The sequence below is a fragment of the Hyaena hyaena genome, unplaced genomic scaffold, assembly GCF_003009895.1.
Source record: "Hyaena hyaena isolate Hyena2069 unplaced genomic scaffold, ASM300989v1 scaffold_103, whole genome shotgun sequence".
In the NCBI taxonomy this organism is placed as follows: domain Eukaryota; kingdom Metazoa; phylum Chordata; class Mammalia; order Carnivora; family Hyaenidae; genus Hyaena; species Hyaena hyaena.
The window spans coordinates 1418322-1433275 of NW_024080735.1; the positions used below are offsets into that span (position 1 = coordinate 1418322).

The 14954-nt window shown below is 47.5% G+C and overlaps 1 protein-coding gene across 3 annotated transcripts in view; it reads right to left on the reverse strand.

Annotated features, from left to right (window-relative positions):
- Window positions 1-4023: 4023 nt before the first annotated feature.
- Window positions 4024-14954, reverse strand: part of WDR26 (WD repeat domain 26) — a 38330-nt gene continuing 27399 nt past the window's right edge. For 2 of the 3 annotated variants that reach the window (XM_039235885.1, XM_039235884.1), the window contains exons 11-13: window positions 14402-14531; window positions 10810-10995; window positions 4024-8534 (exon numbers count right to left, since the gene is read on the reverse strand). In XM_039235885.1, the coding sequence (XP_039091816.1) occupies window positions 8509-8534; window positions 10810-10995; window positions 14402-14531 (342 nt within the window). In that variant the 3' untranslated portion in view covers window positions 4024-8508. The remainder of the gene's footprint in view (window positions 8535-10809; window positions 10996-14401; window positions 14532-14954) is intronic. The other variant, XR_005529005.1, reaches the window with a different exon arrangement.

The window sequence follows — 14954 nt, forward strand, 5'->3', positions numbered from 1 at the left end:
CCTTCCAGGAGCTGAGCGGATGCCCAGGTGCTCTGACTTCTGACACGCTCACTGTGGTTACACCCGCACAGTGCCTGTCTTGTGTGGCTGGTGTGCGGCAGGGCTGGGGGTGACAGGCATGGGCGTGTATTTCTAGAGAGTGTTGCCCAAGTGACGGCCTCTCAAAGCTGTGGGCGACATGCTAAGGTCCGTGTGCTATGGCGTGTCGCTCCTGCTAGAGGTGACCTCGGAGCCCTGAGGTTGGCTGAGGCCACTCCTTCCCTGTCCGCTGGTGCAGGCAGGATCCAGGGGCCCCCGCTGAGTGCAGAGGAAGCCAGACCGCACACACCTGGGCCCCCAGGGACTCATGGGGACAGCACATGCACCCCTGCGCCCCCTCCCTCTCCCACACAGGACACAGCCCCTCACACTCAGCGGCAGTGAACTACTGAACTTCCAGCAGGAAGGCCCGACGGAGCAGCACCAGCCCAGCCCCACTATCTGTGTTCGAGGCCAGATTGGAGGCCGTGAAACCTGAAGCAGGGGTGGCGGAGTGTCCCGGGTGGCGTGTGACTGTCCCCAAATGTGAGTAACACTGTCCTGGTTGTGCAGGAACCAGCAGTGAGCTGGAGGAGGGTCTGAAGCCCCGCGGGTGCTGCCTAGGCGCCCGCCACCTGCTGTGTGCACTTTGGAATGAGGGACCGTTGCGCGGCGAGGTGACGCCCCACAAGGCTGATCTGGCTTCCGCTGTGAAGCCTCGTGGTTTTCAGCGGTGCCTTCTGTGGAAGTTCTGAAGGTGGTAAGTAGTCATAAGTAGTCAACTTGTTCTTGGTTAAATCTGTATCCTCTTTGGTTGGTCCTGATGCATCTAAATTCCCAAATGAAGGCCACCCAAAGTGGAAGGGTGGGGGGATCTGCGGCCGTCTCATCTGGACCCTGGGGGTCTCGGGGGCTGCTCGGCTCTGAGTCCGCTGCTCCTTCAATTCCTTGACAAAGGCTGATTCCTCGAGAAGGCCACTATGACAACTACTCCAGGTCCCGTTCCTAGGGGCCCCCTGGCCAGACCTGGCCTCAGCTCCTGGTCAAGTCCCTCCTTTGTTTTCACTGAAATTGATAATCTGTCAGTGACGGTGTGAGACGGAGTCAAGGTGGATGAACAGATCTCCTTTGACAGCTGATCCCATGTTTATTTTGCAGATTGGATGCATGCGGGGTGAGCGCTGCACCAGCAGGCCCTCCATCCTCCCCGTCAGGACAACTCGTGTGGCCGCACGGGAACACACTGACTTCTGAAGACAGTGACAGACTAGTCTTATTGGTGATTTTGTATCTCATCAGCTACAGTAATCGGTTGTGGGTATAATCTGCCCCCTACCTGCACTGTTCTGAAGTCAGACGGTTTTGAATACGAGACATCATTACATCTGTGCTATTTTGTCCACATCGCTGTAACATAACGGTTCTGAAAACACTCACACACGCGCGCGCGCACGCCCGCAGTGTCGATATCCTACGTAAACTAGTGATTTCTGGTCCAAAGTATCCGGTTGGTGCTCACATGTCCCCCGTTGGCTCACAAGTGTTTCTGTTGGTTTATTCACGCTAAGATAGATCTAAGCCAGATGTACACATTTCCTTTGTTGATGTCTCCTCCTCTGCCAGGTTCCTTCTCGTTTCCCGGCAATCTGTAGAGCGGCTGGGTCATGTGACCCAGGTCAGGTCAGCTCAGTTCGTGTGTTGTGCAGAAGCTCTGACATTCTGGATTTCACTGACGCATCATCTGTGCTGACCTTTCAGTCTGTCTTCAAGCAATTTGCCAAGTGGCTCCGTAACGCAGGGTGAGTGGCTCCATGCACACCCTGCGTTACGGAGCCCAGTGCCCAACACCGTTAGCTGTACCTGCCTGCAGGTCAGGGGATGCGAAGTAGCTTATCTGCATCAGCACACAGTGATCCAGTGATCGGATTTAGAGTCAGGCCTGATGACTCCAGAACCCATGATTTTAACTACTACTCTATAGATACGCGCACTCTGAAGACGTGCAAGCACACCGTGGGTGCTTTCATCTATAAAACTTCTGCGTCTGTTGTATTGACGGCTTTACTGATGCAGAGAGAAGTCTCGAGAGAATTTGAGAGTCATTTTCTTCTCTGAGCTGCGCAGTCAGCCAGAACAAGGGGGCCCTTCAATCTTCACCGAGCTTCGACAAGCTGGAATGGCTTTTGGACCAAAGGAGTTTGTACTTGTCGGTGCTTAAACATTGCGCTCAGAGGTGCCCAGTTTGGAGGCCCCGCGCCTGCAGACCAGTTCATTTGAGCCTAGGCCATGCCCCATGAAGCTGCCGGAGAATGAATGAGAAAGCACGGGAGGTGGCAGCCGGCGGCCTGGGTGAGTGCCCGCTGCGTGGGGACCTCCCTCCACACCAGACAGATGCGTGGTGTGGGGGCTGGTCCCTGTCCGTCCCCTTCTCGCTCCTGCTCCCTGACCTCACGGCCAAGGTTATGGGCTCAGGCTCCGCGCCAGCAGTGAGCGCCAGCCCAAAACACGTGTTCATAGATGTGACTCGCGGTCTGGAAGCAGAGCGGCTCACATGGGCCGGGATTTGGGAGAAAGCACAGGCTGTGGAATCACAGGGGGATTCAAACCCCAGACCCGCTGCCCGTGAGCCATGTTAGTCTCATGAGTCCAGGCTAGAGCCCCCACATGGAGGGGCGCTCTTGCTCACAAGGACTATGTAACACACACACCGTGCACATCTGGCACCTGGCAGACGCCCCGAGTACCCGCACGGGCGCCAGGAGGGAGAGCAGATATACTTGCTCGCAGGTCCTTTGTGGATAAGGAGATGGAGGCTTGCTGGAACGTTCTCTGCATGCAAGCCCACGAGTGGGGACAAAGCTCACCAAAACACACCAGCCTGCCTGGGAAATGCGCAGGCGCAGGCACATTCACTTAAAGTCTATTTTCTTTTGCAAACTGTAGCTTTAAGAGCCAGAAGACGGGGCCCCCACAGGGCTCAGATAGTTAAGTGGCCAACTCTTGATTTCAGCTCATGATCTTACGGTTCGTGGGTTCAAGCCCTGTGTTGGGCTCCGCGATGATGGTGTGGTGCCTGTTTGGGATTCTCTCTCCCCCTCTCTCTGCCCCTCCTCCACTTATGCGTGCTCTTTCAAAATAAATAAAGTTAAAAAAAACAATACAACTTCTACTCTTGGATTTGTGAAGGCTGGAAAATTCTTTATGCCTGGTACTGGGCTCTGGCATGAGAGCTTACATGTAAATGAACAGTTTCTGAGTCTGCAAAACCACGACGTAGCGTCCTACAAAGAAAACACATAGACTACCCCTGCCCCAGCTCTGGCGGCTGCTGACCACCCCATTAGCTGCCTGCCGGGTGCTGACCTGTCACAGGTGAACGTCCTTTGGCGCAGGACGCTGCCGCTGGCACAAAGCCCTTATAGGCTCTTTGCCTTTCTTCGTAAGCACACCTGTGCTGTGGGTTTGCACACACTGGGTGACTTCTCCTCAGAGACATTTACATTGTCTAAATAAGAAGTATGGAATTATTCATTAGGAATAAATTTTAATTTCAAACTGGAAGCACATTTCTACTCATCAACATACCTAATTTCATAATGCAGAATTTCAGATGCAGTAACATTTTTTAACAAAATGGAGCAGGCATGGAATTCCTTTAAAATCCAGGTATCCCTTAAATTTGTTTCCTAAACTAATCTGTCCATGATTCCCTTTAAACAAGACATTCCAGGAGCACCTGGGGGGGCTCAGGCGGTTGAGCGTCCAACATCGTCAACTTTGGCTCAGGTCACGAGTTTGTATTTCGTCAGTGCAGAGCCCGCTTTGGAGTCTGTTTCTCTGCTCCCTGGCCCTCCCCTGCTTGCACTCTCTCGAAAATAAACATTAAAATAAACCTCCAGGGAAACAGAGGGAAGTCAAATGCAGCAAATCCATTGTTTTAGGTTAAAAGTCGTACTATTTAAGCATTCAGATCAGTGGATATTAGAAGATTTAACACAGCAACAGTTTCTTACTCATTCTGTTTATTGGATTGAAAGGGAACACAAAGGACTGGTTAGGTGCTATGCACGGACACGGAAAAGGTGTGTTAAAAAAAAAATCCCAGGAAAGCAAATCAAAGTTAATGTAGTTTCAATTGAACAAAATTTAAAGACGTTTAATATACTACACATTTATAAAATTAAAGTTAACAAAGGGTGTTTTGTAAATAATTAGTAGAACAAGTGAAAATAAATATCCGAGACCTGAAGTTTTTTATGCTTTAATGAGATAATAAAGCAAAGAATTTTAAACTACGAAATATAATCTGAGAGGCAGTTTAAAAAAACAAAAAACAAAAAAACCCCCAAAAAACAGAACCCCCCCCCAAATTTAAGAACACAATCCTTGGATTGGAAACACTGAATCAGTCCATAGCGATGGTTATTACATACCGAAAGCTCTAAGTGTTAACTAGTTCCACCACAATGCCGGGTAAATCTTGACAATTTAGGTATCTTGAGATCAACACTTAAGTTCTTTTCCCGATCTCTACAGCTTGGTTTGTAAGTACGCACATGCTTTTGTGGATCTGTTCCCCTCACCACACACACAAGTTTTCAAGGAGCCAATGACAATTTTTCCATCTGTGTCTAAAAATGTTACAATTCGGTTTTAGCACATTGACCCTGATAATGCAAATGTCTGAGTTAAGCGTGGGGACACATCTCAATCTTATAAAAATATACCAGTATTAACCAGACCTTAACTTCAGAGAGGGCACTTCACATGTGCACGAGACTTTGTAAAATTGACACAAGAACCCAGAAAGCTGTTTCTAGGGCTTCTGATGAACTCAGTACGCTCTCTTCCACACACACAACATGCACACGTTTTTATGCTATTAGTTTCACTCAATCTGGATTGAGTGAAATTCAGCCTATCTGGATTAAGTAGACAGGGAACAGGCTTGTACAGATTTTGTTTCTGCAACTAGAGGGAGGCCACTGTAACAATAGCTCATGACACTGAAAACTTCAGTTCAGTTCACCCTGTTTTTAGAAAGTGTTTATGTGTAAATAAACACAAATTCACCTCTTCGTTTAAAGTGAGTTTATATTAAATCAGGTCTGGTTTTGAAAACCCAAGGAATCTTTGGGAAAGTAACGCTTAAAGAGAGTTGCTGAAGTCTAAATGAGAAATTAAAACTAAAGCGAGGTACGTTTATGCTTTAGAGATGGGACAAAAAGGATATTAAGAAAAATGTCTTCTTTCCTCCCCATTCAAAAGCTGCCATTCTTCTGCTGTGAAAGAACGTGACAGAGAGATTTCCCTCTCAAGAGATGTACGATACATTTACCACCGTGAGCAGAGGTGATAGGTCAGCTCTTGTGTGCAGGAAACAACACCCTAAAAAAGAAAATTTCAAGGTGGGGAGGGGTGGGGAAGAAGGGTTTTCTATTAATGTCACGGACGCCACTCTAGAGGGAGAACACACCTAAGAACAAAAAAATCGTATTTCTACGAGTGTGATTTCAGACAAATGTTGACAGAAAGTTGGGATTTTTTTTTGCTTTCAACTAGGCAGATGACTTTAATCATTTAGTTTGTATTTAAAGTTAGGGAATTCCTTTTTGCTCTCCCACCCACGAACACAGGCCCATCTATAGGGACGCTGGCTAGTATGCTCTCCTATTTTAAACGACTTACCTGGTTTAAACACACATGTTTACCTGGCCTAGAAGAGCAGCGGGAACGCAGAGGGTAGGAACACTGACGGTACAAACCCCAGGCCAAAGCCGTCACCCCTCCCCGCCGCCACCTGACCTCTTCATTGCCACCCCCACCCACTCCCACAGTCCTCCGCTCCAACACTGTACTATCGACCACCGGTTGTTTGGAGGAAAAGACATTTAATATCATACTTGCTCTGCCCTTTATGAACAAATGAGAACACATTTTTAAGCACATGGAAACGAGCCTACTAACCTGAGTTTTGGAGCCCAAACTCTCCACTCTACTTTTGATCTATGTGCAAAAAGTATTGGTACTTTTCAGTTTCTATGTTAGCATGTCGCGCCAGCTTGGCGGTCCCCTTAACTCTCGGGCCTATGCAGAGACTAGAGCCCTGTTGGAGCTGGTCACCTCATAGCTACGGGTCGCCCCGTCCTGCTGCCAGGCTCTTTGCCTCGCCTGCCCTACGGGACCCCGCGCGGCAGGTGCAGGGCACGGCGTGTCTGGGTGGCTGAGGGCTCACAGCCCCTGAGACCTTGGCACCATCGTTCTTCTGTGTTCTCTGTCAAGTGGGCCTCCCTTTTATCCGCTCTTTCAGAGTGGTCCTCAACTACGTGGGGGCAGTCGGGTGAGGCGAGGAGTGGAGGGCTGAGCCCCACCACTGGGCGCCCATCTTGGGGGTGCGCTGGACCTAACCTGTCAGCAGCTGTGGCGTTTCCGTGCCCACATTTTGTTATATCTGCTGTGGAGACAGGGGTGCGGTAACTACCGGCCTCAGGGCAGAAAACATGACTGGATTTAACTGAACTGGATTTAACTGAACTACGGTAAAGAGAAGTTGCCACTGAATTATATACAGTTACCAATGAAGATTTTTATTCAAGCTTAAAGTAAGAAGTAATCTTAGTTAAGAAAAATGAAGTACCAGGTAAACTGTAACAGGTGGTTATCGTAACTTATAAGTATCAAAACAGGAATTCTTGATTCTCTAAGTGGAGGTCTCTGCAAAATGGAGCTTAAGGAAATCTTTGACATACCAATTTGATAAAATGACCTGCTGACCACAGTCTGTCACTTCCTGTTGCTATGAGCTTTTGGGAGAATCCGTGCTATTTTAAGGCCAATTGTGGTTTTCTTTCGTCTCCCCTCCCTGACACCCCCATGGGAGAGTCCCCGACACCCAAGCCTTTCCTCGCTCTGCTCTGCGGGTCCCGGGCCCTAGAGGGGACTTGGCATAGGCCCTTGTCCTCGCCAGAACCTCACCTCGGGGGCGCTGCCACTCCTCCCCCACCGTAACAGCCGTGGCCCCTTTGACCCTCTGCGGGAGTGGGGAAGGGTTTCAGAGGAGATCAAGTACGCTGTGCCCGGCTGTGGTGGGGTTTAAAAGCACAATGTGAACATCAGGCTTTTGGCTTCTTTTAACTGTGAAATTCTCGAGATTAAAAGTGCTTTTCCATGGAGAAAACCTCTCCTCGAGCTTCCAGGGAAAGGGGAGGCAAAGACTACCCACAGCACCAGTTTGGAATGAGGTTCGGTATGGCAAGATCGGAGACACTGAGGAGCGTTCTGTACGTTTATGTCCCCCTGTAGGTCAAAATGTTAAGGGCAATTCAGATACAGGGCTCTGAGGTTTTAAACCCGGTTCCGGTCTGTGGCCTGTGGAGTCTTCTAACACACTCCACCCTACTATGAACTTTCCCGGTGGTCACACCTGCTTTCCACTTGGGCTGGACCCCCGTCAGAACAGCCTCCCAAGTGGGGAACAGCTTGGAACGTGCTCTAGGAAAAGCTACGCTGACTCACTACCAATCTCTCCTATTGGTATAGGTTTAAAATCCTCTCTTTTTGAATCTTGAATTTCTTCGACATCAGGTACTGATGTTCCTTCAGGGAGAAAAAAAAATGGAAGGGGCAAACCTTCAAGGGATTACTCTGGATTTCCTGTGTCACGTCCTTCCAAGCTCTGGTTCTGACCAAGTCTCACGTGGGATTCCGGAAGAGTACTGCGTATCTAAGTCATACAGGAAACTCTTTTAAGCTGGTTTAGATTCCAAATGTATACAAATGAAGTCACTTTAATCCTATAAATACTTCTTAATTTATTTTTAAAAAATTGTGCTGTTAACCCTTTTACGGGGCAACAAGCTATGTGAAAAGTACAAAACTTTTTGTCAAATGTCATATTGAGAGTGCTTTTGACATAGTTCACTGGTTTGTCATCTGGATCAGTATCTACTGCGCAACGGGCAAAGGCTAGAATCCATGAACCAAGCTGCAAAGATCTCAAGCTAAATAAGGCGGAAAGATCTGGAGAAACAAAAGGAGGAAACTCTTTCCTATCCAATGTGTACTCTTCAGACTAATGCACTCCTTCTATCAAGCCTTCTAAACTGTTAAATAAAGTTTTCCAAACAAGCATTTAAACTTCATTACACAGAAGAGCAACAAGAATGGTGTCCCACCAGACAAAAGGCAGGAGGGAAAACAATATATATACGGAGTTCGGTGGGTAAGCCTGAATGTAGCACAGTCCTTCACAACCGATGGGGGCGATTCGACATGGCGTCCAACAACGTTCTAACGACGTGCTTCATCTCAACTGGTTACTATGAAGCAAGGTGTAAATGTTTGGCCCCAATCGGGCTTCAGAAATGGTTCTTTTTTTCATGACGAGCATGTCTGTCCAGCTATCAATCATGTTTGTTTGCACCAAATCCCAAGCCATTAAAATACGACTAATTTTAAGTTAAACAGAAGCCGTCTGCTCCACACTCGCCATCAACTATCCATGCTACTGCATTCCTCTGAATGGAGACAAGACGAAATGTGTTTGGGGTAGGGAGAGGGGGCAGGGGAGAGAGGGGAGGGGAAGAAAAAAGTTACCAGTTAGTAAGTTTTAATATTGGCATCATGACATTACAACACATACTCCCACTGAAAAACGATCACACCAAGGCACACACTTGACATTTCCAGCATAATCATTACAACGAAGTGTCTGTCTTATGTCTCAGCCTAGACAGGAATGTCTAAATTCATTACTCTGGAGCCCAAGTGAACAATCAAGCTAGACTCTCATGGACTTCTGAGGAGGGCCTTGCTTCGCTCGTCTCAAACTGTGCAGTCGTCAGCCTCCCCTTTCTGGCTGTGGGTCTACCAGCTTTACGGCCAGAATTCACGTTCCACACAACACACCCACTTAGAGCACACCACTCAACAGCTATTACTGGCACATTCACAGGACTGTACAACCACCACCGCCAACAACTATAGAATGTTTTCACTCTGCGCTGGCACTCATCTGCAAACACCAGCCCCCGCCCGTCTACTTTCAGTGTCTGTGGGTTTGCCTGCTCAGGACATTTCAGACAGAATCACACTAGGCGGTCTTTAGTGTCATCCATGCTGTAGTACGGGTCAGTGCCGGACCCTGTTCCATTTTCTACCTTCCTCAAAAAATATAGTGTGGAGCTCCACCATTATAACCATTAAAAGAGAAGTATCTAATGGAGTCATGGTTTTTGGCTATCACTTTCTTCAGCCTCACCTTCAAAATTTCTATTCCAAACAGGTGTTAATTAGTAAAAAAAAAAAAAAAAAAAAAAAAAAAAACAAAAAAAACAAAAAAAAAAAAAATTCTTTAAGCGGGGGGAAAAGAACCAGAAGAGAGCTACCTAGAAGGCCTACAGCCACATAACTGGTTATATGTCTATGGAAGCGGTTTTTCCGTTTTAGGGCCCTCTCTATACGGCTCTATCGATGCTGCTAAAATCCGAGGCAGGTTGCTGACCTGGACCAGATCTCACAGACACACCACATCTGGTGTGTCCGCATCAACTAAACCCACGGAGTGGCAAAGCAGCTCTTCACTGGATAGAGACAGAAGCTCATAGGTGTGTCTAAAATAAATCCACTTAGAAGGTCAGTATGACAGTACAGACCAAAGATTCTTCTGAGCCTTCAAATCTTATTTAAAGAGATAACTTCCAAATGACTGAGGTTAGAAACGTGCAGTGATGGACGCATGCAATGTCTGTTAGAGTGCTAGCCCAGAAATCGCATCAGGACAACAAATGGAGGCGGAGGCTGCATCCTCATGGCTTTCCCAGAGGCAGCGGGTCAGCCAGGTGGTGACGCATAGACCAATGGCCCTTCGGGCCCTAAACCACTGACAGTGGTCTGCAAACTTCACCCCTGTCAACTTCAGGCTCCTTATTCTCATCTGACAGCAGCTGGACGCCTTTCTTGCTCAAACATTTAGGTGGAACAAATCTCTTCCCGGTTTTCTAGGTCAGGGACTTCCTTCTAAGCAAACAAAATACTCTACTTGCTCCATTTGAAAGCAGAGCAGTATAAAATTTCTCATGCCTTCCCTCCAGTGACAGTGTCTTGCTCAACGGAGCTTCCTCGCCTTGGGCCTGCTTCATCGCCAAACATTCCGAGGTGGTGGGAAAACCCTTTTGGACTCAGGACTCAAAGGCTGGCAGCATTCAAGTGAGGCTTGCCCTGACTCTGTCTAGACCCCTCCAGAACTGAGGGTAAACGTATCTCTCGGAGGGCCGGGAGGATTTACGCAAGCCCACACATGCACAACTGGGCTGGCACGCTGCCTGGCCCCGAGGTCTGGGGGAAATTCAGTTTCCTTCCCTCTCCTCTGCACAGAGGCCAGGGTGCTATGTGGTGCTATACAGGTTTATTTTTAAGAGTAAAATCCATAATCAAGATTGTTCTAAAGTGGTTCAAGTTTTGTATACTGGCTAGTTTTCGTGGGTATAAAAGTAAAAAATGCTTTCTGCATCATGAAGCAAGATTTTCTATAGATTGTTGAACTGACCACAGCCAGTGGATGCGAAGGAGGTGGCATGTTCCAATTTATTCTCCCCACCGTTACCCTGCATGCACACCCCTCCCCCCCCGTGTGTCTCACATTACTTACACTCCTTCTGTGGAAGGAGAGAGTATACAGCCTCTAAATGAGGGAGAACATAAATCCTGTCCCACACTAAAAGTCCCGCAACTTTAGCCATTGGGGCAACGTTCCACTGGGAGGGAGCGCAGGCTGCTGTGCAGCGGCGTTACCTTCAATATTCTGGTGGTCTATAAAAGGTGCTGGTCCCCATATTCTAACAGTGCCGTCGTCGGAGGCGCTGGCCATCATGGACGGGATCTGTGGGTTCCAGCTCACACAGTTGACTGTGCGCGTGTGCCCTGTCAGCTCCGCGATGGGCAGTTCACTACGTTTGTGCCAGATGTAAACCTTGTGATCTGAATGAACGGCAATTCGAAGAAAAGTTAGGGAGCTGTCCTACTGATCTTCAGTTTATCATTTGTTACACACAGAACATGTGACATGATTATCAGGATTTAAAAAGAGATGTGACATGAGCAGTTCAATAAATTACCTTGTAAAAAAACCATTTTAATAAAATACACATTTTCCCCTGTTAAAGGTGCCTGATTAGCTCTTAAGTCATCACAAAACCTGCAATAGTGTGTAAGACGTGAATCGCAGTTCACAGTCCAGATCTTCCGATGTGAACAAATCTAGGGCAGAGATAATAAATGCTGGGGAAACTGGAGGGAAGAGAAGAGCAATGCGTCCAAATTCAGAAACAGCAATGACGTGGGCAACAGCAGACACCTCACAGGGTATCTGGCGCACACTAGGCCCTGGACGCTGTCTCCCTCGCCCCACGCGGCGCTGCTGTGCTCACACCCTTTCGGGGCTTGGGGATGGTTGGGGCTCTAGAGCCGCAACTATCCAATTCCCGACCGCCCTCCACCTCTGACCAGCCCCATCACCGTGGACAGGTAACCCGCTCCTGGTGATGCTTTCACTGTAAAGGAGGGACTGGACTTACCTCATCATGTAGGAGGGTGAAACTCATTTGTGTGTGAAAAAGAGTTTTGAAAAGAGCCCGGCACAGAGGAGACACCAGGTGTTACTGTGAAGTGATGGCCCTTAAACAGGGGGCAGAGTCCTGGCTGAGTTAGAAAAGGGTTCAACCTCAAGACGCACCACTAGTGGCCGGCATGGGAACTTCCGGCGGGGGGTGGTCAGTCCTTTGGGGGAAAGGACGTCTAACATGAAGATGCAAGGTAAGGCCGGGGTTGCCTCTTAGCGCTCTGCGTGCGTGTGTGAAGCAAAAGCTGAGACCCTCACTGGAGAACTAACGGGTCTCCCAAAAGGCGTGTGCTGTGCAATTCTTTCTCCTTGCACAAAAAGACAAAACACGGAGAAGACAGACCGGCAGATTAGCCATGCTTCCCCCGGAACTGGAGAAGCTCCCAAGGAAGGACACCACAGGCCTGCAAGTGTGAAGGCGCCTGCCAACTGCGGGGGGCACTCTGTGAACACGCACCCATGGAGCGTGTGGGCTGGGGCAGGGCTTGGGCTCAGAGCCATGGGCTTAACCGACCAAGCTCTGCCAGCCCCTGCTGTCCAGGGCACCCGCAGCTTGCGTGAGGGCAAAAAATAAGGCAAGTTATTTTTTGTATTTTTTTTTTTTTTTACATCGCCAGAACGATGACTAAGCTTGAGTAACAACAGAACTCCTCTGGGAAAAGGTTTCCTCACTGCTCTATTTCGTACTGGCATTCATGTGTTTGGGGATTTGGAAGGTCCTTAAAGTATTTTCCTTGCAAACGAATGACAAGCAAACTAACTAATGTGATCATCTCAGGACAGAAGACATTCACTATGTCCATGTGGTGCTCAGGGCGTTTTCAGAACCGGTCTACACCACCCGAGTTGTGAGAACGCGTATCTGGCTACTTCAGGTACATGTCACTTTTAGCCCCGAATGGAACATACTGTTGTTACGTTACTCATCGTTCAAGGTTCTTTCGGGGCCTAGAATAAAAGAACTGTATCACTAGTGATAATGTCAGCCAGACGGATTTCCGGGGGCTTCCAGGGCACATGTGACATTCGGAAAGGCTGTGAGGCCTAAGAGGGGACACAGGGCTGCGAGAGGCCTGGGGGGAAGCTGATGGGCAGGCAGAAGGCTGCACAAGCGCATACCAAGTCAGAGTAGGAGCCCATGCAGAATCCGGGCAAAAATAACATGCTTAAACTACCAGGGGAAAAAAAGGATTTCTAACTGGAAAGACTTGAGCTTTTCACAAATACCTTACAAACCACTCTTGTCTCTTCTCAATCTTACCTGATGTATTTTTTCTTTTTAGGGAAAGAAATAACTGATAAATTCATGTTTCATATGAATCCCTAAAGGTCTTTGTCCTGATTCTTTTTTTTTAAAGTTTCCTTTTGAGAGAGAGTGAGTGCAAGTGGGGGAGGGGCAGAGAGAGAGGGAGGGACAGAATCCCAAGCAGGTTCCACGCTGTCAATGCAGAGCCCAATGCAGGGCTTGAACTCACGAACCATGAGAGCACAACCTGAGCCAAAATCGAGTCAGACGCTTGACCGACTGAGCCCCCCGGGTGGCCCTGTCCTAGTTGGTAAGTGTATCTTGTACACAGAGGAAAGCTCCTGTGTTGCTCTGTGATCCTCTGTCTACTGAGATCAGGTTTTTGTTAAGACAGGTGACAAACAGCTTCTATGATAAATGGATTGTTAGCAACATAATCAAGTTCCTTGGTCTGGGTTGTAAAACTAGAGTCAGTATTTTTAAAAGTGACTTAAATAATTTGCTGCCCTAGTACTTAGACAGTAAGTGGATACTCAAGAAGAATGTGACCAATGAAAATTTCCAGTAATTTCCCATTACTTGTATTTCTATCACCATAAAAAGTACACTAACTTTTAGTACTTATTCACCCATCTGTGTTGCATATTTTAAACAATTTCTTTTATTTTATTTAAAAAAAAATTTTTTTAAATGTTTTATTTATTTCTAGGAGAGAGAGAGAGACAGCGTGAGCAGGGGAGGGTCAGAGAGAGAGGGAGTGACAGACTCTGAAACAGGCTCCAGGCTCTGAGCTGGCAGTCAGCACAGAGCCCGATGCGGGGCTCGAACCCATGAACCGCGAGATCATGACCTAAGCGAAAGTCGGACGCTTAACCGACTAAGCCACCCAGGCGCCCCAAACAATTTCTCTTTTAAATTGGATGGACTAATTTCTCTTTTAAATTGGATGGACTAATTTCTCTTTTAAATTGGATGGACTACTTTAGGAACAAGCCTGCCTGAAACACTGATATTAGCAGACTAGAGAGCACATTTACTCCGAAAGGCAGTAGAGACTGTTCTAGAATTTCAGCTTTTCTGAGACTGTAAGAATTATCAAACTAAATTATTCTCTTTGGCCATTAAAGAAACACTGAAACATCTAACTATCTAACTATCGTCAATTTTGTCTAAGTTCACGTAAATCATCATAATCAACTTGACTATTCAGATTCTACTAACCTCCAAACGCCACCAGCCTTGTGAAAAGAGCAGGCAGCATTCGAGTTTGTATTTAAGTAAACCTTGATTTGACACATGCACCAAGCACGCCCCCATGCGGCCAGAGCAGGCACTACTGATTTGGGGGGAAAAAGAGGATGGTCACTCCGCCAAAAGGGAAATGACCAGTGCTCTCCTACGATTTTTAACCATGTTAATACCCTGAATCTGCCTGGCGACATGGCCACCTTCACACACAGAGATGATCACAGAGCTCCCACTCCATCCGTACACACATGCCGACAGAGCACACGACTCACCCTCACTGCCACTAGCGATGAAGTCTTCGTTATGGCCTCCAAAACATGAATGAATTGTATAAAACCCTTGCGTGACACCTTGATACTTTCTTACTAAAACTCTGTCTTGCAAGTCCCATAAATGAACTCCCTGTAGGCAAAAGAAAACATATATTTATTCTACCTCAACTCAAAAGAATTTTATTTATTTTTTTATTTATTATTTTTTTAACGTTTTATTTATTTCTAGGAGAGAGAGAGAGAGACAGCGTGAGCAGGGGAGGGTCAGAGAGAGAGGGAGACACAGACTGAAACAGGCTCCAGGCTCCGAGCTGGCAGTCAGCACAGAGCCCGACGCGGGGCTCGAACCCACGAACCACGAGATCATGACCTAAGCGAAAGTCGGACGTTTAACCGACTAAGCCACCCAGGCGCCCCTCAAAAGAATTTTAAAAAGTTATCTGTGAATTCCCCTTTGCTTGATTGAACATTTTCAGTTTCAAGTTACACAAAATGCCAATGTGCTGATAAATCTATGGTGGACTATACACACTTAAGGGTCAAACACATGCAG